Here is a 26,673-nt window from a genome sequence, read left to right on the forward strand (position 1 = left end):
GGAAAGGGAAGTTTTCCCTGATGGTCCGCAGTTATACTATGTGAGACTTATCACGGAAACCCCCAATATTTCTGAAAATTGTGGTTTTACCTTGGGGACTTGGAAAGATGGTTATATTTTTGGAGACTCGGAATGGGGGTTTTGTTTTGATGACTCGGAATGTGATACCTATCTTGGAGGCTCAACAGGAATGTGGTTATACCTTGGGAACTTGGAAAGTTGGTTTTATTTTGGAGACTCTACCTGTGGGGTTCCTCTTGGAGACTCTTTGGATTCTAAAGCAATGAACAATGTTCTTTATTTAATGACGCTTGATTTAAGCAATATCAAGAAAGTTCGAGGAAGAAAATGCTGGAAAATTCTTTCTTCCCATTTCTACTTCTTCAAACTTGAAAGCCTTGAAAGACAGAATTGGAGGAAGAGGAAAAAAAAGAAATACGTATTTAAAAAAAGAAGAAAAGAAAGATTATGTTAGGGTTTGGGTGGGATTTTGAATGTGAGGGTTAGGGATGGGGTTGGGTTAGGGATGGGGTTGGGTTAGGGTTGGGATTTTGAATGTGAGGGTTAGGGTTGGGGTTGGGTTAGGGATGGGATTGGGTTAGGGTTGGGATTTTGAATGTGAGGGTTAGGGATGGGTTGGGTTAGGGATGGGGTTGGGTTAGGGATGGGGTTGGGTTAGGGTTGGGATTTTGAATGTGAGGGTTAGGGTTGGGGTTGGGTTAGGGATGGGGTTGGGTTAGGGATGGGGTTGGGTTAGGGATGGGGTTGGGTTAGGGATGGGGTTGGGTTAGGGTTGGGGTTGGGTTAGGGATGGGGTTGGGTTAGGGTTGGGGTTGGGTTAGGGTTTGTATATTATTATGACTCACTCACACATACACACACACACAAAAGTTAAGCCCCAACTAAAAAGTTGTGGGATTCTGTGTTTGGGGTTCACAGATTTAAAAACGTATCCCCATTATACACACACAAAAGTTAAGCCCCAACTGGAAAGTTGAGGGATTCTGTGTTTGGGGTTCACAGATTTAAAAACGTATCCCCATTATACACACACAAAAGTTAAGCCCCAACTAAAAAGTTGTGGGATTCTGTGTTTGGGGTTCACAGATTTAAAAACGTATCCCCATTATACACACACAAAAGTTAAGCCCCAACTAAAAAGTTGTGGGATTCTGTGTTTGGGGTTCACAGATATAAAAACGTATTCCCATTACATTTTATTTATTTATTTATTATTTTCAAGGGTATTATCTGCTTACTTGTGTTTTTTGTAATTCTTGCGAGTAAAATGAACCCAAGATTTCTTCTCCATTTAAATCATATAATTTGTAGGTCCAAGGGACTGTATCCATTACATCAATGATTTTAAATAATTCACGAGTCCATTTTTGTGTATAACCTTTCTCAAAATGGCTTTTCCATTTGTATATCCTTACCATATCACCAACTTTGAACTTGGGCTTTCTCAAATTAATCTCCTTTTCATATTCTAATTTTGTAAATGTTTCTGATGGTTTTGATTTTGTTGATGAATGAACTGTATTATTGTAATTATCTACAATATCCTGAATTAAATACACCCATTTTTGAGAACCGAGTTGTGTGAATTTTTTATATAATTTCTCTTTCAAAGTACGATTAAAACGCTCAATAACAACTGCCTTTCCTTCATTAAAGGTGCTGTATAATTTAATACCCTTCCCCTTAAGAAATTTCATGAATATTTTGTTGTAGAACTCTGTTCCCTCATCGGTCCACAGTTTCTTTGGTTTTCTTTTATCCCTATCAAATATTAGCTTAAAGGCTAACATTAAAGTATCACCCCTTTTATTTTTTAAAGGGACAACCCAGACAAATCTACTCCTCAAATCAATAACGGTTAAAGCATACCTGTATCCCTTATCATTATTTAGTTCGATTAAATCAGCGGACCATATGTGGTCAGTGTATTTAGAATAAACTTTCCTTCTTTTAAACTTTGTGATTATAGGTTTATGTAATTCATTAGCCAAAAGCTCCTCAGTCTTGATAACATCATTGGAGTTTAATAGTTTTTTGGGAAATAACCAAGACCAAGTTTCAATTTAACACTTATCATTTTTTTCACAATAAACCTATCAACTTTCTCTCTCAATGTCGGATTTCGTATCAAAGACAAATTATACAACATTTCTCTGTCTGCTTCATGTTTTTCATCCAATGTGGTGGTATCCCCATAAGCAATATCATGCTTCATACACACTTCATCAACCCTATTTTTTGGTCTGGACCAAGGTTTAGGATTGTCAACCTCATCTAATCTTTTATCCAAGTTTGTTCCTGGACCACAGAAAGAATACCCTGGAAGGTGTAATTCTCCTGGAATTCCAGTTGTTGTAAATTTACTTCCTGACAGAAACTTTTGTATATCTCCTCCTCTTTTAGGTGAGATGAATTGGCACTTTTTAGAGCCACACACTTGACATATTCCTTTTTGATAAACTCTATTATTTTTAGCTTTAACATAAGAGATATTTTTAGATTTAGTTTTCTTTTTACATTTGAGACAATAACTCATATTTATTTATCAGAAAAATTCCGACAGAGTATCAAAACCTTTTTGGTTTTTAACATATACATTTCAATCTTTATTTTTAAAACATAAAGAATCCTAAGGATTGCCTTCACTCTCTCCTCCATTTATTTACAAATAAAACTAACTAAAGTCAATTACACCAACATCATCAACTATATAATCTTTTCCTTCTTCTTCTTCATCACCACTTTCTCGTTTAAACCTCCTCCCTGAAATTGTAGTAAAGGTTGTTTCCATTCTTTCAAATAATATTTTCCTGAGAATTTGAATTTCTTTATTTTCCTCCTCAGTGCGTTGAGTTTGATTTATTTGCAGTAATACCTTAAATCTTTTATAAATCTCACTGATTTCCATCTTTTTATATTTTTCCTCCCTCTCTCTTTGCTCCCTTTCCTCCCTCTCCTCCTTCTCCTTTTTCTCCCTCTCCTCCTCCTTTTTCTCCCTCTCCTCCTCCTTTTTCTCCCTCTCCTCCTTCTCCTCCCTCTCCCTTTCCTCCTTCTCCTTTTTCTCTCTTTCCTCCTTCTCTTCTTCAACTCCTTCCTCATCCCTTGCTACCCTTGAGTTTGAACCCCAAAGAATATTATACATATACTCATCTGGATTTTGAGATATTCTTGTATCTATAATTATTTTTCTCATAATAGGATACCAATAAGATTTGTTGACGATTTCTAAAAGAGTTTTATATTTCATAACTTTGAGAAGTTCATTTTTATTTAATATTTTAAACAAGTCTCTATTTGTGGGTTTAACAATATCAGTATAAGGCCAGTTTTTTATGACAAAATTCCCATGTATATGCTCCAAATCATAAGGTATGTAATACCGAGCACCCTTTTCTTGTAGGTATCCTTGAATACAAAAATTATAATTCTCTTGTAGTCTTCTTCCTGCCATTTATGTATCAGAAATATATGTGAGATTAATATTATGACAGGTAATACCACCCCATCTTCCCACTACCAAATCGGTTTGTATTCCTCGGCTTTCTATCCTTATCTCATTACCTTCCTTCTTTGTCATGCGAACCATCGCTATACTATCATATATTTTTATTTTCTTAAAATCACGTATTTGTTGTTTACTAATTGTACTTCCACATAAATCCTTATCTTCACCAAGTGGATAATATTCTTCTTTACGAGACTGATTTAAATCATGTAGGTCTTCTATGTTTATTGAAAAAGACCAATTATACCCTAAATCAGGCATATCATACCCCCATTTATTAATTCGCATATTAACTAAATGTCCTTCTTTATAAAATTTAATTGTAAGCAGGTAGTTAAATTCAATGAGGAAAGGTGTATGGTCAGTATAACCAGGTGTTGTGGTTGTAAATTTTACTTGTTTCACAAAACGTGCTGTTTTCTTTAAAGATATATATTGTGATAAATCACTGAATCTAATCAAGTCATTCGCATCTGTAGGGTTTGGATAATTGATTAATTTATAAGTATTCTTCATATTAATATTTTTACTTACACTATATTTTTGTCGTTCAGCCTGTGCCTTTGTATAATAATTTGATAAATCAATATCCTGAGAGGATTTTCCAAAGATAGAACCATCTTTTCCAACATAGGTCATTTATATTAGATAAAAAATGATATCATAAAAATTTTCATTATTGTTGAGTTGAAATAATACATATAAACATAATTGGCCACAACATTTAGAATTAATTTCTTGAACTTGGAATGTTTGATAAACACCATTCTGTAAGAATTGTATTACTTCAACAGGTGGTGGCATACCATAACTATCAAAATAATATTTATCCTGACTATTATGAATACAAACCCAATGAGAACCATTCTGTGTGTCTAAATTCATAATAATATTCTTTGTATTCTTATTTATATGTATTAATTCATCTCTCATACAAATAACCACATTATCAATTTTTAGTGTTTTACAATACTTAGCTAGTTCTATATTTGACGTTGTATTCTTTCCAAATTGTTTAAACCATTTATCCATTTATTTATGAGAAAGATACAATCCATTACCCCGTTTAGTTAGTTTAACACCCGCTTGAGCGATAGAGGAAAGCATATCTCCAACCAACAATCTAGCTTTATCAGGTAGACTTTCAAGTTTTTGAGCAAAATCTACAATTACACCACTTCCACTAATTTGTTTCTCCAACTCCTTGTTATGTCTTTCCAATTCTTTTTGAGCTTTTAGTTGTGCCTTCCTTTCGTTTGCAGTTTTTACCGCTGCTGAAATACCACCAGTCAATGCTCCCGCCGCACTTAAACCAGCAAATAAAGGAATTAGAAACGGGAGAAATCCTCCTCTTGACTCATCTATTGAATATTTCTTTAACATAGGTTTCGTCATTTTAATTTTAAGTGATCCAACATCATTTAGTGTTTTTACTTGTGTGTGTGTGAGTAAAACATCAATTCTTACAGCTCCTTTTCTTTGAATTGTATTAACATTAATAATACAAGGCTTTTGATTTTGAATACAAGATGTTAATTTATTAAGATTGATTTGATTAACATATACCCCAACCATTTATTTATGAGAAAAAACCTATGTGATATTAATCATAACACCATTATCTGTATTAATCTGTAATTCTGTTTCCTCCAAAAGCAAACAATATGCATTAACCTCTTCACTCTCCCCTCTTTCAATGTATAGAGAAGTATCCACTCGATTAGACTTTATAGTTTCCTTTTGAGAACTCAGGTCAATTGCGTAGATTGTATAAAGTTTTTGAAACGCAACCATATCCAAAATAGGATCATTATTACCATTACTTTCACACACCTTTTGGTAGGACTTGTAGGCTTCCGCATAATCATTTTTTTCCCAATCAATTTCCAATCTATCTCGCGGATAAAATGTGCCATCAAGAGAAACCCGAAGTTGTTTCACCTTTGCATTATCACTCAGGGCATTATTCTTATTAGTACCGTCCTCTCCATCTGGTTTTTTAAAAATGAGCCAGAGGTATCGTGGCTTTCCTTGAAGAACACCTAAATTCCAAGTGTAGGTAGTGTGTTCCAGTTTAACGTGTTGACATCTTCTTTTAAGGTATGATACATTTAGCGGTTTCTTTGAGTTAAGTCTTCTATTTAACATCTCTTCCGTTTTAAGATTAGGAGTATATTCACTGATATACCAACACAAATCATTAATAACAAATTTATTATTTTCTCCAAAAGCATTTTCATCCCCAAAAAGCAATCTATTTACATTATCATTCCTTTGTAGTTGAAATCTAATTTTAAGCCCATACAAAACTTTATCATAATCACAAAATCCAAATATACCTTTCAGAGGTACTGCTACGGTAAAACTATTCTCAGCTTTTGCGTCATCATTATACATTGACTTCCTTTGACTATAACCAGGGTCTGCGTTTGTACCCGTTGACATATCAGGAATAAAACCCTCAACAGCTCCCTTACCCATTCTATCACTAAACGAATATAGTGTAAATTTCATCATTTCAGATGTAGCAGAGACATAATCAACCGCTTCAACCTCTTGTGTTCCAATATACAGGCGGACACTGTCAAACATTTTCCAGAAGAAATCATTTACGAGTGTAGCATTAGTATTATTCGCAGCCTTAGTGAATTTAAATTTACACAGCAAGAAACTATCAGCTATATTCAAGTAAGTTTGTTGATTATTTATTTCAAAACTTTTTGTTCCGTTTGAATTCCAGTCTGTTCCTGTTATAGCATTTACCTTAAAATAGTCTTCCTTTTTAGTGGAGTTTGAAATGATAATCGTATCATCCAAATCATAGATACTATCAATCGCTTCCATACTTGTATTTATATAGCATTAAAATCGTTGAAACCCTGACCCAAGTATTTTAATGATTTTTTGTCGTTCTTGTGAAGATAGTTGAGTTTTACCTTTTTTTATTTCTTTGATTGCTTGTAATTTATGAGACTCCTTTTGAGCATCTTTTATACTCTTTATAGCACCCGCAACGGAGCCCACGGCAGAAGCAGTTGAACCAATTAGGTCTTTATGTTTAAGGATGGTTGAACCAATACCCATTAGAGTATCAATTATCCCATCTCCTTTATTTCGAAATTGATGACCTACACCTCGTTGTCTCTTAGGTTTATAGTATCCTCTACCCACATACCTTGTATAGTCTGGTGAAAGGAACATGCCCTCCCCTGTAATTATTTTATATTTTCCCAACTCGTGTTTTCTCACAATAACCATTATTTATTTATTGAAAAACTTCACGTAGGTGAATTCTGATGGATATAATTTCATCATTAAAGGATATCATACGATTATCTTGGTCGGTTATCCTAAAATTTACTCTGTATATGGTTTTTCCTGACACAGGTAAATAGACAAGATTTTTTGGTTCCATATTAAATTTATAACCAATCGGGGTTGAGTATGCACTGAATGAAAATATTGTATTTGTTCTTATTCCATCGTTATAAGCACCATCAATCAAATCACAATGAATTAATACTGAATTTATACCGGAGGATATTTGGATAACATTATCACTGTAAAACGTCCCGTTATTTTCAATCTTTTTTGAAGAGAAACCCAATAGCTCTCTAAACGAATTTTCAATCGTGAAATCAACTTTATAATTATTTTTAAGTTTAATAGTTGATTTTGAAGTGTGTTTTTGAATATCTATTACAATATTTTTTGGTTCATCACCTTTTTCTTTCATAAGGCGAGAGACTTCTGAAGATATTTGAGAAATCTCGTAAGCTCCAGGTGAAACGGTTATAGTTTTATATCCACTTCCTGGATTATAACTAAACTTGTTGTTTTTCTCTGTGATATTAAAAAGGGTATTGTAAGTTTCCATTGACAACAAAGATGCCTCATATGAGGTAAGGGGGTCAAGTTGTAGTGGGTAAGGGAATGAAGCTGTGTAATCGCTCGTTGTGAAATTAAAACTAAGAATTGTGCTTCTCATCTTATTTAATATCTAATAAAATATCTTTGTATTGACATTTATTAATTATTTTCATGTTCATCAACTGATCTAAAATGGCTGAGGATTCATTAAAACAATTGTTGTTTCCAGCCTTCTTACTACCTAACAACAATAATAGCCTATTAACTAATTGTGATGGGTCATTTGGAAGAAAACTAACACCCGAACCAAGCTTACTTAAAGCATCAATAATATGTTTCTCCTTCTCATTCTTCTTACTTTTACCAGCAACAGAAACTCCATAATCAAGTGCATTTAGCAACTCAATATATACCCTATCTTCCTCTCTTTCCATATCAAGTGGTTCCTCAAAATATTTTGAACCGCTGAATCCGGGGTTTGTTAGAAGAAACATTAATCTTGGAGTTAATTTAACATTTGGTTGAGTAGAACTCAAGAACATCAATTCATCATTAAATATCAATACCTTTTCTTCCACAAGATGAAACACTGCTGGTTCTTCTGTTGGAATGAGACCTGCTCTGGTTTTTGAACCCGCCGAATATTCATTGTTTTGAAGAGCTTCCACAACATAATTAGGGGGTTGATTTACCTCCTCAAGTTTCCGAAATAATCCCTCGTCATCATATTCTAATTCACCAAGTTCTTGTTTTGTTATCTGACTAAAATCTTTGAGCATTTGAAGTTTTTTCGGAGTAAATTCTACCGTGGGAACTGTAGGTGAGTGTTGAGTTTTCAAAAGTGGTTTAAAGAATTTCTCTTGTTTTCTTTCAAAGGCTTCTTCACCAGTTAGTTTCTGTCTCCGTTTCTTCTTTATCTCTTCCTGTTGTTTAACAACTTTTGAAACTAATTGTTGATGTTCCTTAAACTTTCTTTCTCTTTCTTCGGTATTCATTTTCTGTATTTATTTATTGAAAAATATCATTTAGTATCTCATCTTGTTTCACAACAATATATTTATATTTTCCAATCGTGTGTTTCATATAATTTTCAAATTCTTTTTTACTACATAACGTAGAGCAATTATCTCTCCAAAAATTATTTACATCTATTGAATTTAACTTAAATAAAATAAAAGTATTGGCATTGTTTCTTATTGAGCGTCGAGGGAGTTGAAAATATGATTGACTAAGATATATACAATTACAAGAAGAATGTCTCCCTCTTGTATAGTAGCTATCCATTACTGTTTGGTTTCTCTCATTAACACAATCATCAAAGATGACAAGGTTCTTTTTTGATTTATCTAAATCTTGAGGTGAAGGTATATCATCCGTATTATCACTGAGAATACAAGTTATGGGTTTCGATTTTGATTTCTGTGTATCACAAAATAATTGTATTATATCATCAATATTATAATCATTTAGTTTGTTTTGAAGTTTAAATAAACCGATAATGTCTTCCTTTTTAAGACCCGCATTAAAACCCTGTGAGAGTAGTTGATACTCGGGTTGAAAACTTGACTTTGTAAAAATTATTAAATTATCATAATCTAAAAAATTAGAACCAAGGAGCATCTTTAAAAGTAAACAGGTTTTTCCACATCCGCTTGAACCAACTATTAGACATCTCAATGAATTTGGAATGTTTTTATGGTTATTAAATTTTATCTTATTTTCCCAAACGGGTAAAAAATCATTCATTTATATATTTGGAAAACAAGTTATCCAACTTTTTTTGAGCTATTTGAGAAACTCTATATTTTATCCTGAGTTCGGGTTTAATTTCAAAATAATCCATTATTTTATTTATATAGTATCTTGTTTTAACATTTCCATTAAAATTATTTTGAATAATAAATATCATTAAACCCTTATACATTTCCTCAATACAATTAGTCTCTTCCCTTGAAAGAAATGGTGTATTATCATCACAATACTTAACATTCATCTCTCTTATTAATCTTGTAAAGTAATTCATTTTTGGTTCTAATTTAAAAGAGTTATATATTTTTTATATTTCTTATTATCATTAATTAAAATTAAATCACAGAAAATACATTGTTTATATGAATCCTCATCATTAAGCCCCACTCTATCACAAGCCGGACAATTCTCTAATTTATCATATGGAGAGTCTGGAAATTCTAAATATCCTTCAGAACTTATCATATTTATGTGGTAAATTTTTACTTAAACTAAACGCAAGTTTATTCATTAATAAATACAATGTTTCAAAGCACAAAAGACAAATTTCAATCAATCTCTACTTCGGTGGAAGATATAGAAAAATATGTCAAAGATGTTAAATTGAACAAAGATAAATATGGAAATTTTTGGGTAAAACCAGTTATGGAAAATAACATGAGCCCCTCTATTTCATTTAAAGGAAGAGCTCTAACTATACCTGGAAAGACATCCATTAAAGTAAATCTAACAAAAGTTTCTCCTCTACTCCTGGCAATTTATTCAAAGCTTGAAAAAGTGATTGACCACGATACTTTGAAAAAGAATGATAAGACCATTAATAATTCTAGAGGAGACATTTGTATTTTCTTTAATAATCCAAAGGGTGTAGATCTAAGTAAAATGAATGATGTTAATATTTCTGGTGAAATGTCATTTCGTTCTATGATAGTTAGAGATTATTTAAAGATAACTTTTGATATAAAAATTGTAGAGATTGAATCTGTTAATGAAAGAAAGTATATAGATATTGATGGGAATTTTTTTCTTGCTAATTAAATATGAGTCAATACAGCAGTGAAGATTTTACTATTTCATTGAACTCAGACGATAGTGATGATAGTATTTCATTGAACTTGGACGATGGTGATGATAGTATTTCATTGAACACAGATGATAGTTATGATACTAATAGTTTGTGCTCAAATGATAGTTATGAGAGTAGCTTTATTGATGACTCTGAGTATGATTCTGAGTATTCATGTGATAGTTATGACTTAGATGATTCTGAGTGAAAAAGTGTTTTAGTTTAAGCACAGCGATATATATAAAACGGAGCTGTAAAGCTCAAAAGTGTTTTATTTTAAGCACAGTGATATATATAAAACACCACGTTTTCTCACGCTATAAATATGGTTTATTGTGATACTTGCGAGAAGGAAGTAAAATATTATAAACAACATATTCTCACCGCAAAACATACATACAACATTTTAAACAAACTTTCCCCTCTTCCACCTGAAACAAAACACTGTTCTACATGTAATAAAAATATCCTCAAGAAAGGCTTCAAAATACATCTTAAAACAAATCTACATTTATCAAATTTTATCACAACTAAAAACTCTGATGGAGCATTCAAAGGACATATTAAAATAAGAGTCTTTAACTTCAAACCTCCTGAACCAGAGTCTATAGTTGATGCTGTAGAAATAGTTAAACCTGCTGTTCAAACGTTGATTGAAAAAACACTAAAGGAAATGAAACCACTTAAATTTTATATGGGAGTAAAATTAGAAATGACAAAGGATGAAGGAGTTATAGATGCACCATACATGAGAACTGAGCCACACTTTATATCTTCATATCAAGATTTTAAAACATCAGGAGTCTATGATGAACTTATTAAACAAGAGCAAGATGTGGATAATTCAATCGTAGGAAGTGGATTCAATATAGGAAAAATTATTTACATAGACATTCATATTCTTAAATCAGATCCTCTAAAAGCTTCTTCTTACATTGATTTACCCAGTGTTATCAAAAATAGAAAAGCAGTTATCAATATCAAAAATAAAGACAATAAATGTTTTCTCTGGTCTATTTTAGCACACTTACATCCTCCACATTTTCATGATGAAAGAGTATCTCATTATAAAAAATATGAGAATACATTAAATACGAAAGATCTAAAGTTTCCGATGACTTTAAATGATATTCCTAAATTTGAAAAGATGAATAATTTATCAGTTAATGTTTATGGTCTAACAGAAACAAACAACATTCAGGTTTTAAAGCTTTCTGACAATTGTAAACAAACTCATATTAATCTTCTATATTTTAATTCAGACGAAAATTCACATTATACATACATCAAAGATATTGCTAAATTAATAAAACCACAAGTCTGTAAGAGAACAAATAAAATATATATTTGTTTGCGTTGTCTTAACTTCTTCAATTCACAAGAAAGATTAGATAAACATTCAAATTATTGTGGCGAACATAAATCAACGGTAATCAATATGCCTAAAGAAGGCTCAAAGATCACATTCAAAGATGAAAATAAAAAGATCAAACATCCATTTGTTATATATGCTGATTTTGAAAGTATTTTAGAAAAAATTGATACTGCTTCTCAAGATCCAAAAGAATCATACACAAATAAATATCAAAAACATACTCCTTGTGGTTTTTGTTATTATATCAAATCATCCGTTGGTGATAAATATAACAAGTTAGAGATGTATAGAGGCTCAAATACCCCAGAGGAGTTTGTGAAACGACTAGAAAAAGACTGTGTTCGATTAACCAAGATAATGAGAGAAACCAATAAACCAATGTCCTTAACAAGTAAAGAAAAAAGGGAATTTATAAAAAACAATGTCTGTCATATTTGTGAGGAGAAAATTGGTAAAGGTCTAAAGGTTAGAGACCATTGTCATCTCACTGGTAAATATAGAGGTCCGGCTCATCAAAGTTGTAATATTAATTATCAACTCCCCTCTTTCATTCCTGTCTTTCTTCATAACAACGCTCATTATGATACACATCTATTTATCAAGGAACTCTCAAAGACTTCTGGAAGTATCTCAGCAATTCCAAACACGGATCAGAAATACATTTCATTCACAAAAACAATTCACACATCTCCTATTACTCATATCAGATTTCTTGATACATTTAAATTCATGGCAAGTCCATTGGTTAACTTGGTTCAAAATCTAAAAGAGTTTCCATGTCTTTCAGAGTATTTTTTAGATAAAGATTTTCTAACACAAAAGGGAATTTACCCCTATGACTATATGGACTCATTTGAGAGATTCAATGAAACACAACTTCCTTCAAAAGAAAATTTCTATAACAAATTAAATAATAGTCATATATCTGATAAAGATTATGTACACGCACAAAATGTTTGGGAAAAATATAACATCAAGAATCTTGGCGAGTATCACGATTTGTATCTCAAAACTGATGTGCTTTTATTGGCCGATGTATTTGAAGCCTTTAGATCTGTTTGTCGCACTGGATATGGATTGGATCCTGCTCACTACTACACAGCACCTGGATTGGCCTGGAGTGCGATGTTGAAAATGACAAAACAAGATTTGGATTTGATAACCGATGTTGATATGCTTTTGATGATTGAAAAGGCAAAAAGAGGTGGAATTTCACAAGTCTGCTCGAGTAGATACGCAAAAGCAAATAACAAATATCTTCCAAATTATGATCCAACGAAAGAGAGTTCTTACTTGATGTACTATGACGCGAACAACCTGTATGGCTGGGCAATGTCTCAGGCTCTTCCTTATGGAAAACTTAGATGGGTAAAGGAAAAAGACTACAAAAACGTTTTACAAGATGTATGTATCTCTACACAAAAAGAATTGGATGAAGAAAAAGTTGGTTATTATTTTGAAATTGATTTAAAATATCCAGAGGAACTCCATAACCTACACAAAGATCTCCCATTTGCTTGTGAGAAAGAAAGTCCAAAGAAAGAATGGTTGAGTGATTATCAACGATCGTTTGATATAGGTGAATCAACAGAAAAATTACTTACTACATTATATAACAAGAAAAATTATGTTCTACACCAAAGAAATTTGCGACAATATTTATCAAAAGGTCTAAGAGTAGAGAAGATCCATAGGGTTCTAAAGTTCAATCAAAGTCATTGGTTAAAGGGGTACATTGATTTTAATACACAAAGAAGAACAGAGTCAAAAACAGATTTTGAGAAAGACTTTTATAAATTGATGAATAATGCGGTCTTTGGTAAGACTATGGAGAATGTGAGGAAAAGACAAAATATCAGACTATCAACATCTTGGGAACAAGCATCAAAATTAATTAATAGACCGAGTTTTACTCGAGCTGAGGTCTTTACTGAGAACTTTTGTGCGATCCATTTGATTAAAGAGAGTATTGAAATGAACAAACCTATTTATATTGGAACAACAATTCTTGATTTATCAAAGTCATTAATGTATGATTACTTTTATAATAACTTGAGGAAGAAATATCAAAATGATGTTAATCTACTTTATATGGATACAGATAGTTTTATTTTGAAAATTAATACCAACGATGTTTATTCAGACATGAAAAGAGACATTAATATCTATGACACGAGTAATTACAGTCCAGAGAGTGAGTTGTTCTCTTCTAAAAATAAAAAGGTGATTGGAAAGTTCAAGGATGAATTAGGAGGAAATGTTATGAGTGAATTTGTGGGATTGAGGTCAAAGGCTTATGCTTATAAATACATTGTGAATAACGTTGAAAAGACTGATAAGAAGTTAAAAGGTGTAATGAAAAATGTTATTAAAGAAACAATAAACTTTAAGGATTATTATAACTGTTTAACAACAAAGAAAGAAGAGTTTAGAAAGATTAATGGAATAAGAAGTTATAAACATCAATTATATTCAGAAGAGATAAATAAGAAAGCATTGGGGGCTTTTGATGATAAGAGGTTTATTTTAGAAAATGGAATTGATAGTCTCCCTTATGGTTATATAAGTATATAAGTGATAAGATATATATATAAGTGATAAGATATATATAAGTGATAAGATATATATAAGTGATAAGTTAAAAAGGGGGGGGGGGGGGGGTTGGGGATTTTAACGGGCTACCGCCGCCTTTTTTACTATTATATAAATGATAGAACCAAGTATCAACCAGACTAAAGAGTGGAGGTGTAATCAACCTTGGTATATAAATGGAAAACATAATGAATGTGAAAAATATCAAATAGGTATAATTGAAAAGGCAACTGGTAAAAAAATTCACAAAACAAATAAGAGAATTAATTTAAATACCGGTGAATTGGGTAAAAAAGATGGAAATATTTTTGAGTGGACGGAAAACTTTGATGGTTGTCAGGAAAATATATACTTTAATTTAAAAATGGTATGTGGCACTGGAGGCGCTCAAGCAAGAACATTGAGGGAGGTTTACCATTTTATCTTAGCTCAGTTAAAATATCTTAATAAAGAACCAAACTCAAACATATTTTTTGTTAATATATTAGATGGTGAAGAGAGTTGTAGGAGAATTAAATTATTTCCCACGCATAAACAAATATTTGTAGGGTCGTTGTTTGAGTGGGTTATATTCACCAGATGATATTAAGAGTAAAAGGTTAAAAGGTTCATAAGGTCAGAAGGATCACAGGTGTTTAAGTGGTCTAATGAATAAGGATAACATGTCAAAAGGTTAGAAGGTTCGTAAAGAACAGGGTGAGAGAAATAGAGGTCTTTAGGGGCAATGAGGGAGGGAAAGAATTAATATGGAAGTGAATGGGTCAAAGATTAATCTGCCAGATGATATGTAGAAGAAGGATGATAGGTCTATAAGAGAAAACAAATATTTGTAGTGTTTGAGTGGTCTAATGAACAACATTAAGGATAGGTACTACAGACAAAAGGTTCATAAAGATGAGGGTGGGAGAAATAGAGGTGTTTATGATTTTTGAAAAAGACAAGGGGGTAAATGACATTAGATAGGGATTTCCCATGTTAAACGGAGGTGTCCCAGAAGCAACATTATTACACTACTGATACCTGACCTCCCAGGTTTAAATTGTCTGCCTCGAGCTCCCAGGTTTAAATTGTCGAGCTCCCAGGTTTAAATTGTATGCCTCGAGCTCTCAGGTTTAAATTATGTGCCTCGAGCTCCCAGGTTTAAATTGTGGTCCTCGAGCTCCCAGGTTTAAATTGTCGAGCTCCCAGGTTTAAATTGTGTGCCTCGAGCTCCCAGGTTTAAATTGTGTGCCTCGAGCTCCCAGGTTTAAATTGTGTGCCTCGAGCTCCCAGGTTTAAATTGTATGCCTCGAGCTCTCAGGTTTAAATTGTCTGCCTCGAGCTCCCAGGTTTAAATTGTATGCCTCGAGCTCCCAGGTTTAAATTGTGTGCCTCGAGCTCCCAGGTTTAAATTGTCGAGCTCCCAGGTTTAAATTGTGTGCCTCGAGCTCCCAGGTTTAAATTGTGTGCCTCGAGCTCCCAGGTTTAAATTGTGTGCCTTGAGCTCCCAGGTTTAAATTGTGTGCCTCGATCTCCCAGGTTTAAATTGTGTGCCTCGAGCTCCCAGGTTTAAATTGTATGCCTCAAGCTCCCAGGTTTAAATTGTATGCCTCGAGCTCTCGGGTTTAAATTGTATGTCTCGAGCTCTCGGGTTTAAATTGTATGCCTCGAGCTCTCAGGTTTAAATTGTGTGCCTCGAGCTCCCGGGTTTAAATTGTGTGCCTCGAGCTCCCAGGTTTAAATTGTGTGCCTCGAGCTCCCGGGTTTAAATTGTGTGCCTCGAGCTCCCAGGTTTAAATTGTGTGCCTCGACCCTTGAGGTCCCGGGTTTAAATTATATGCCCTGGGCTCCCGTGTTTAAATTATATGCTGTTTATTTTTCTGAAAAGAAAAATATCCTTTCAAATCAGATACAAGTAGCACTAACAAAAATGTTTGTCATGTATGTAACTTGTCCAAGCTCTGTCCAGAGACTTTTTAACACATATTTGTAATTTGAAATAAATGCCGATGGTTCTTGATAGTTTTGTATTTGTTGTTGTTGCCTGACACAAACTGAACTTTCATTTTTTTTTTTTTTTTTTTTTTGTTGTTTGTGCCCATAATAGACACCACGAGAGCTATGGCTCTTCTGAAGGATTACCAAACAAAGATGGAGTGCAAGGGTGTGACGGATGGGCCACTACGCTCTGCCATCGAACGTGTTGTCGGTATATTTGGAAGTGATCTCTTCAGAGCATTACTGGGTATGTACCTACTGCTGGAGAAGTGCGAGTCTTGGCATGTGAAAAGGGTGGTTGAAGGTTAAACGGGCAAGTAAATGATTGTGGACCGCTGTGGTTGATTTTTGGAAAGTATATGTTTTTGTGTTTCTATGAACCACCAATGGATTGATTACAGATTACACAAATGGAGATTGAAGGAATTACCTGTCATGTGATTGTGCCCGAGGATCCGTTAGTCACTCCTGACTCTTCTCTGCAGGAATAATAGTAATCTGCTCTGTTTCCCCGAGAGGTTATTTAATATATCGACTTGACCAATGGCTTTAAAACTGTTACTTTTTCACTATTAAATAATCAAATTTTAAACTTTCTGCGTTAATGTCCCTCTTTGATTTTTAATGGCGATGAGGGATTTGATTGGAATCCTTGATCATCTTGTTTCTCCAGCTCATTGTTATTTTTCTTGAACTCATGTCTTTCTTGTGGTTAATTTACACATGAGTGCTGCATTGTGATGTAAAGTGTTTCTCACGGCCATTTGTGAATCTACAAAGACTGGGCATGGAAGAAACTACTGCCCGGAGGTTAGTACCATCAGCCCCACAAGTCAGAGTCGAAGGGGCAATGCCCACAAGTGGTATGGATGAATGTTATAACTACTGCAGTTAACTTTCAGCTCTGTGGGGATCCATGTAGGGTTGGACGTCTTCAGGACTTTTACAATATTACCATCACAGCAGACATGGCGTGAACTGGCGATTGTACTCCGATACACACCTGACCACGACCAACGAACTTCAACGACTGATAGACGAGACAAAAGCATGAACTACACCTTGCCTAAATGGAAACGAACAACGAGACATCATGCCCAAGGGCCTCTTTATGAAAAAAAATGACTGCTTCGCTGATCAAACCCATGGTGACATCATCACTGCATGTTGGAATCTACTACTGTGGAACACTGCTCAACAACTTCTGGAGATTGTAATAACGCAAGTAGAAACAAAATTCATCAAATTGAATGAGAACGTCAACCAAAAGAAGGAAAAGCTGTGGAGAAATATGAATCCTGGGCAATGCCACCACATAATGTGGTCCTTCGATGATAAGCTAATGGCTGCTCATCCCTCCACTGTTTTAGTTAAGGAAAGAAAACCTAAACGTGATGAGATGTGCAAGGATATGAAACCATTCCAAGATAATTCACCCAGTATAAAGAATAACCAGGTACCCCCAGACACTTACGATCAACTTGTAAGCACAATCACAAAAATAGACATTATCCAATTTTTTCTTTTTAAACCGCGCCACGAGCCCCCGACATAATGGAAGCAGACACAGATGAGGTTGAAAATGGTCAAACCGACAATAATATAACTGCTGCAACAACCAAACTGGAGCATCTCCCTAAGCTAGGGATCATCAATCCCTCCAATCATTTCCTCAGTGAGGCTGAAATAAGTTTTCCCTCTGAGCCTCGTTTTTCTCAGCAACCATATGTCCGATTGAGACAAAACTTTCAGGGTAGGAGTGACACCCATGCAGAATGTTTTTATGACAATTGTGACGTCGTAAGTCACGTGGTATGGCAGTCATCTTGGATTAAAAGCAAATAATTGAACCTCCTCACCATGTCTCCTCACCTCAAATAATTAAGTATTGGATTAAAAGCATCTCTTCACCACATACAAGGCTTTCATCCGCAACTCAATGGAATACTGCTCTCCTCCTTGGGCCGGTGCTCCTGCCTCACACCTAGCTCGGCTTCACGCTGTTGAAACCAAAGCTTTCAGAATCATTGGAATCTCCTGCGATGAAGCTAACTCCGAGGGCCTTTCACTCCCTCACCGCAGGCAGGTTGGTGGTCTTTCCGTCTTCTACCGACTCCTCTCCGGCCTTGTTCCCCCAGCTCTGTCTGTGCTCTGTAGCCCAAATATTCCTACAGGTCGCACAAGATCTGCCAGCAACCCTCTTATGGTGAAACTGCCAAAATCAAGACTCTCTGCTCACCTTCACTCTTTCATTCCTCTTTTCTCCCGCCTCTGGAACAAACTCCCTCACTCTCTTCAATTCCACTCCTCCCTCCAGGTCTTTAAAACAGCTGTTCACCACCATCTCTTATCTTTGTCCATCCAAAACCTTGATCTTTTCTACCCCGTTAATTCACCCCAGATCCACTTTTTTGAAATACCGACTTCTTTCCTGGAAGTCCTAGCTGTGTCCATGTGTTTTTCCCTCTCACACCAACATCCCATGCCTCCTCCCCCCAAGCCCTCTCCCTTCCACAAATCTGATGTCCCTGCTCTCAAATGTTGTACTTGTGTGCTTCCCTCCCTCCCCACCTTGTCTCACGCTCCCTTTATCATATGTTTTATGTGTCGGTTTGTCTTTTTATGATCAATTGTTAGCTCTTGCACGAGCCTCAATCTTGTATACAACAAAAAACGGAAAAAAAAAAAATTCTCTTGGAACCCACTCAATGGAAAAATTTGAAACTTGGCACATTGTCAAGTACTCCCAATGGGGAACAAAAGCATGATAATGATGACATCATAGGTGAAGTGGTATACCAGCCAAAATGTTTTAATCTAATTCCTTATCTTAAAAATGTGAAATTGCATGTACATGATCTATGGCCCATTTGTATTGAAATATTAAATTTATGACTATCGGTCACATGGTTTGGCAGCCATTTTGGATTGAATGAATGAATGGATTGAAGGAAAATATTAAATAATTATGTCTCTAAAACCGCTCACCCTATCGATGCAAAATTTTACAAATGTCATCTACCAGCACTGTTGCATATAGTTTGAAAAAGATGATTTAATAGGTCACGTGGTTTGGCAGCCATCTTGGATAGAAAAACGAACCTTATCCGGTCAACACGAAACTTCACAAACGTGATCCACGACCCATACTCATGCAGAGTGATGGCATCTACCTGTCGTGGGACTATGCGGAGGCATATTGGCGACACAGTTGGATTGTTCTCGTTTTTTTGTTTTCCTTTATCCTCATGTTTTTCTAACCTTCCCATAACCCCTTACGTCGAGTGGCTTTGTGCCTTGTTTGGGGTGATTTCCATTAAAAAAAATTGGTAATACTGCCAGCAGATAAAGGTTCAGCCGTTGTCATTATGTTGACTATCGATTACATTGCAAAAGGTAATCACCAACTACATAATGATACCTACAAAGAGCTCCCATCCGTTCCTACCCTTCTGTATCTCCACGAGGTTAAAAGGGTCATAGATTATACTCGGGCAGATTAAACCATTAAATCTCGTTTGGTTCCTAAAGACCCTCGTTGACCTTATCTTTATTTTCTTCCTAAGATACACAAGGGAAACAATCCACATAAACCAATTGTATCTGGCTGCGCATGTCCAACTGTTCTTATATTGGCTGTTATTTCTTCCTTGTGTATTGAATCTGCCATCGTACCTTAAGGCCACAACTAGTTTTCTGACTCGCATCCGAGGATTCAACGAAACATCCTCAGGTTTTAACTCCTGCATAATTTTAGTTACGGCAGACGTTGCATCCGTCTTCACTAATATTCCACATTCAGAAGGCCTGACCGCATGCCACAAAGGACTAGATACATGACAAGTCCCAAATCCACCTACCCAAGACATTATGGCCTATTGGAACTGAAGCTCCAATTGAATACTTCCCAATTCAATGGACAGCATTGCATTCAAACTCGGTACTCTTATGGTTACTCCTGTTGCACCATCGCACGCCAACATATTTCTGGGAATGATAGAGTCTATGATGCATTATGATGCACAACCTAGTCACGACATCTTGATAAAATCATGGGTATGTTATATTGATATCCAGTTTATCTGGTAAATATATCAAGTAAACATACAATTACTAGAATGCCATACAGCCAAGCAATCAGAGTAAGATGCATCTGCCCAATAAAAAGGCAGATGAAACTTCTCTCTCACAATTAGAAACACTTCATTGCAAGAAACTATGACTCTCACTCTGTGAAAGAAGCGATAAACCGAGCAAAACGCACACCTCGACCAGACCTTCTGACTTACAAACCCAAACCTGCAACTAACCGTGTCCCTCTGCTAACCAGCTACTTCCCTACCTCAAGTACCTCATCCCAATTGCCAAGTATTTTGAACAAGGCCCTTCCTCTCCTCCATCAGTCAGAAACGCTCTGCACCACATTTCCTCAACCTCCAGATATCAATCTGGCATGGTCGTACACTCAATGACCTTTTAGTGAAAGCAAAGCACCCATAACCCCACAGCAAAGAAAGCAAGATTCCTGCATTCCATAAATGCACAGCAAAAAATGCATCCATCATTTACAAACATCATGTATTAGAAGGAAGCAAATACCACAGTTCTACCACCAGACAAAAGTTCCCCATCGACTCTAAATCTTCATGAGTCATACAGGTGATCCAAAACGACATGGACATCTTTGGCTGTTAATATATTTAGTACCACCATTGATACAATGATACTCCTCTTTGTGTTATATGATACATAAACTCAAAGTTTTCTTTCTTTTATTTTGTATACTGAATCACTTGTCAAACATGCACTCAATATGTTGGAAACACAAGGTCAGATATTAGAAACGTGCACACCAATCAGGGCAAATCTCTGCATTGCACCATACATCTGACTCGACCAGATCACTCGAAAGACTATATTCAAATCTCTGCCAACAAATCGATTGCAAATCGATCACACAGCAGAATCCTGTGATACGAGTCTTATTGGATACAGAAACTTCAAACAAAGTTCCCTCATGGTATAAATATTGACGAGTAATACGTGTTTCAACTTGTTGATTCTAAAGTACGTCAACTCATTCACTTTTATGTGCTTTGACTCGATCACTTCACTTTTTCAGAATATAATCCTTTTCTTCTTTCGATCTCATTGACAGATGCAGGCAATATATGTATAGGAATATAAACAGTGTATGTTTGTGTATGTATGCGTGTATTGTATCTACTGTACACTCACTTTCTTCTACAAAAGTGAGGGCCGTTATGGAACTTTCCTTTTTGTATATATTTTATGTATCAATATCTTTCAATTATATCAAGATATCAAGACCATCGTGGATTATCGTTGATATTTGCAGATTTTGCCTCGCCATTCGCGGTTTGGTCCTCTGTTCGTGGATTTTCGCGACTCGGGAACTTGTCCTCCCTTTTTTGGAGTTGTGGAGGAGACGGGCGGCCATTGCCTTTAATTATTATAGGCTATACATGTTTGAAGGTCATAATTTTGTACAATAACATTGTATTGTCAAGCATTGCTTCATGGGTCCAGTAGCCAGTTTCCCACTCTTACTGACATTCTACCTTAATCATCTGTCCGGAGTAAACCCTACCTAAGTTGTAAAAAATATAGTACTGCCTCTCTTTCTTACGAGACAGTAAATAAATAAAGAATTGTTGTTGCTCTTGTTCATGTGCTTTGTATTTGTTGTGCTGTGGCTGCGATTTGCTCCAAGTTGAACGGCCATATCTGTGTACCTTTTAATACACAATGCCATGTGTTTGTCATCTTTTGGTATTTCGAGGTTTCTTTGCAGCTTACTTTTATTATATTCTCTCCCCCTCCCCCACCCATAGATATCCAGGAGTATTACGAACTGAGCCTGCTGGTCGGAGTCAAGGCCTCTGACTCTCAAAATTGTTTCGTTTCTCCTTCCACTGGCTTTCAGCAACGGCTGGTCACACCACCTGCATCTCCCTGCCAGGATGTGCTACCGACCAGACAGCTGAGCATTCCACCTGCGCTACAGCCGGTTACAGAACCTGTAGCCATTTCTCCTCCAGCAGCCAGTCCAGGACTGGTTACAGTGACTGCCCTCACATTACCCGTTGTGTCACCTCCACCCGTTGCCGTTGCTGGAAATTCTGCCGATCCCACACCGGAGGTGAGATCATGTTTTGACCACAGCCGTTGAAAAATGGGGTTTCGGTGTGTGAAATTGGTGTTTGGATCTTTCGCAGCGACACTTATATAAAACTGACACACATTAATGGTGCCTATGGCAAACAATCTATACACAAAGAATTAAGTTAAGCACCCCTACACAACGAATTAAGGTAAGCACCCCCTAATATATATTCTTTGTGTATATGTATACATTGGCATATATTCTAAGGTATGTGAGATCAAATAATGATTGGTATGACATTAGCAATTATCCATTGATGAAATTGAGTGATCAAAGTGAAAAAAAGTGATTGGTTGAGTCAGTGATCCGATCACGTGGGTCCTACACACGTTATTGACGCAAAGATCGCTAGAGGTCTTCTCAGAACAATGACTGTACGTTAGAAAACATAAACGTCATCCACACTGTCCGTGATGGACCTATAGCTCCATACTTAAATTGAGGTGAAAATATGCCTAAAATTCCCAAAAAATTTCACCTTAAATTATTCAGAATAAAATATTGAAAACGGCATGATTGTTATGTTTTTATGTGACCATAATATCACTTCTCCAGAAAATATAGCAATATCATGGGTATATTACACTGTTTTGACGACAACAAACTTGTAATGTGCGAGGTTGTAAAAAAACGGGGGGGGTGCTTAACTTAATTCTTTGTGTATACATCTGGCAGATCTGTGAAGATGAAACTTGTTGGCAGCACCACTTGATTGTGCATAGCTCTCAATGTAAAGTGCTACGGCCATGAACCATGTGTCTGAACTACTGTTTATTATATTGCTATTATTGTTTCATGTGTGCAGATATACATATATGCATACCAGCAAAGGTACCTGGTGTTTCTGGGCAACATAGTCGCTTAGCGATGGGAATATTGAGGGGAGGGAGGAGGTGGGAAGGAATGGGGTGGGTTTTTGAAGAGGGTCTGGTGTGAGGGTACGGTGTGGGGTGGAAGTCTGGAGGGAGAGGGAAGGGGTTGGGTTGGGAGGAAGCAGGGTATGGGTGGGATGAGGATGGGGAATGGGTGGGAGGAGGGTGACCCTGTGTTGCCTGACTGAGTACTTTTGCTCGTATGATATATAACTAGATGGTATTCATAGCATTCTTACCCTGTGCAGTCAACTTGGTGCGAGTGAACTCTTTTGTTTTTGAAGGTTTTTTTTTTTTCTTTCTTTGATCCAATATGGCTGCCAGACCACGTGACATACATTTATATTCTCTAATATAATTGTTGCGTAGATCACGCTCAATAAATTTCAAAATTAGCAGACTAAGCGTTGTCCCTGCCAATTTATGATGTCATAATGAAGGCACCAATGATGTCATCATTAACATATCTTATTCCCCATGGGGGGGGGGGGGGGGGTACTTGACAATGAGCCATGTTTCAATTTTTTTCCATGGAGCGGGGTCGGGGATATAGAGGGGCAAAGTTTTTCGGTTTTTGCAAGATGGCGCCTTTACCGCTGAACTATGACGTCATAATTATCATTAAAATATTATACAGGAGGAGGCGCTCCTATGGTGAACATTTCGTGTCGATCGGTCCAAGAATTGCAGAGAAAAAAATTCATACTGATCGAATCAAGCGTTGTACTTGCCGAATTATGACGTCATCATTAACATATCTTATTCCCCAAGGGGAGTGCTTGACATTGAGCCATATTTCGATTTTTTTCCATGGAGTGGTTTCGGAGATAGAGTTTCAACTTTTTTTGATTTTTCAAGATGGCGCCTGTAACACGTGACAAATGACGTCATGATTACCATTTGAACAAGTCCATAGGAGGAGCCGCTCATATTCTGAAAATTTTGTGTTCATCGGACTAACAGTTGCAGAGGAATTTTTTTGTTCATACAGATCAGATAAAGTGTTGTACTTGTCGAATTGTGATGTCATAATGGAGGCACTTATGACATCATCATTAACATATCTTACTCCCCATGGGGTGTACTTGACAATGAGCCATGTTTCAATTTTTTCCATGAAGTGGTTTGGGAGATATAGAGGTGTAACGTTTTTCCAAGATAGTGTCTGTACCACGTGACCTATGACGTCATAATTATCAGTAAAAAAAATCTACAGGCAGAGGCGCTCCGATGGTAAAATTTCATGTCAATCGGACCAATGGTTGCCGAGAAAATGAATGTTTAAAATGCAGACGCGGCACGCATACGGCACACGTACGCAACCGAATGCCTAACTTTTCGCTTCGTGAGGCACAGGGTAATAGTGCTTGGCCAATACCGGTGTTGGTAATCGGCACAGGCTGATTGGAGTCTGTGTGAATGCCGATGACAGTACTGGACTGTATACAAACCAAAAACCTTGAGTAGCTATCACCCTCGTTTCAGGCGGATTAATAAGAATTTTATTTTTCAAAAAACGTTGCATTATAGACATTTAAAGTAGATGTGCACAAACTGGTGTCAATCGTTGTGTGGCGGGTAGGAAAAATTTGGCTCGGTAATTTGGAAAACTTGTTATATGGCAAACGACCCGGAAATTTGGTGTTATCAAATTTATTTTGCTTTGAAACTCAGAGAACTAAGTTTAAAAGTTTAAACCTACTTTAACTCTTTCCTGGCTGTACCAAGGTAATGTTACCTGAGCGGTTCGTCTTGATGTCATACGTTCCAGGCGTACACGAGTGTACAAAGTGTCAGTTTAATTTATTGATTCACATTTTTTGTAGGTGTACTAATTTCACTATATTAATATATAAAGCAGATTGCACAAAATGGTTAATACAAAGACTACATATGTAATTGACAAACAAATGTATCCCTGGAGACAGTATCGCCATGGCTGGCAAAAGCAGCTTACAAAGCTCTGGTTTGGTTAAATCTGGCTCTAATTAGATCCCGCTGGTTAATTATTTCCATTGCTATTGATGAAGTATAACTTTTTTCACATTCCTTAATCTTTTCTTCACTCAATATAATCTACTGAACAGTATAAAAAAATGAAGTTCAATGCTTTGCTTGAATAAATACACTTACTCAAAACAATCGGTAATTTCTTAAAATGTTCAGATTTCACTCCAGATTCAACACTTACTTGGTCCATGAGATGCGATCTGAAATCCGAAATAATACTTTGAAAATAATAATAATATGAATGATCGTTTTAAGGCCATTTTCCCCGCTAGAGCGGGGGTTAGCCTTGCGGGCCCCATGACAATCATGGTTCCCTGTTTGAGGCAATGTTTTTATGGCCGGATGCCCTTCCTGACGCCAACCCTTGGTCACGCTCTTCGATGCGCATGGATACGGTGTACCTATTCTAAACCGGGGTACACACCGTGATCATATACTTTAATTATTCCTTGAGAGTAGATCGTGTTTCCAATGCAGGGCTCATCTTAATTATTTTTGATGCACTCATTGAAAGCAGTTCAATGAAGCTGCTTAATTTCGGCACATTTCTTAACTTTTTCTCCACTCCTCCGATACGATTCTCCGAACAGTAGAAAAAGTTAAGTTTAATGCTTTGGCAATTTCACATTTTCTTGTGAAAATATGCAGGAGGTGGGATCAGAGCTTTACTTGCTCAAAGTAAATAGGTATGCAGTATATGCTTTGTAACAAGAATCATTAATTAATTTACATTGTCAGATTTTGATACTCATTTAGACCAGGGGATCCGATCATCAAATCTGAATCTAGATTTTGTTTATATACTTGAATTGGTGCCTGGCAATGCAGTGTTGCTTGTGACGGGAATATTGAGAGAGTGGGCGAGGGATGAGAGGAGAGGAGAAGATAGGGGAATGAGTGGATTTGGGGTGGTTTGGGGGAAAGGTGGGAGAGGAGAGATGATGATTATTAGGAGTAGGAGTGAGAAGTTGAGGGGGAGGGGGGGGGGGGGTGGTTGGAGAGAGAGACAGAGGGCTGATAGGGAGAGTTGAGGTGGGAGAGAGGAGGAGGAGGAGGAGATAGAGGAAGAGATAGAGGAGGAAAGCAGAAGCAGAGAGAGGGTGAGGATGGTGAGGTGGAGAGAGGGTGAGGAGTGGGAGGAAATAGGGGAGGAGGTTTGAGAATCTGGCAGATGTGACGCCAGTTTAACATCTATCTGAAGGACGGCACACATTGATGAATCAAAGGGAGGTGCAAAGCGCCCCTCTTTTTATACAAGGGATCGCTTCTCTGTATGCAGCTTTAACATGGGGACTGAAAATATGTTTCTCGGCTTCTACTGGATGAAATTGGCTGCAAATTTCAGAAGTAAATATTTTGTACATGGAGGAAATATGTTCCAAATTTCAGCAACTTCTGTTTCTGCATTCTTGAGTTTTATTAAGAAAACCCTCGCATTCATGTTGGTGT

General features: G+C 36.2%; 1 protein-coding gene across 1 annotated transcript in view; it reads left to right on the plus strand.

Moving 5' to 3' along the window:
- The window catches only part of DLG1 (discs large MAGUK scaffold protein 1), a gene marked incomplete in the record, with an annotated part of 214,084 nt that overhangs the window by 11,927 nt on the left and 175,484 nt on the right, over positions 1 to 26,673 (plus strand). Inside the window, 2 exon segments of the mRNA XM_078767605.1 lie at positions 16,265 to 16,402; positions 22,011 to 22,318. Of these exon segments, the coding sequence (XP_078623731.1) occupies positions 16,265 to 16,402; positions 22,011 to 22,318 (446 nt within the window).

The sequence above is a fragment of the Myxine glutinosa genome, chromosome 13 (genome assembly GCF_964187855.1).
Source record: "Myxine glutinosa chromosome 13, kmMyxGlut1.1, whole genome shotgun sequence".
NCBI classification, from domain to species: domain Eukaryota; kingdom Metazoa; phylum Chordata; class Myxini; order Myxiniformes; family Myxinidae; genus Myxine; species Myxine glutinosa.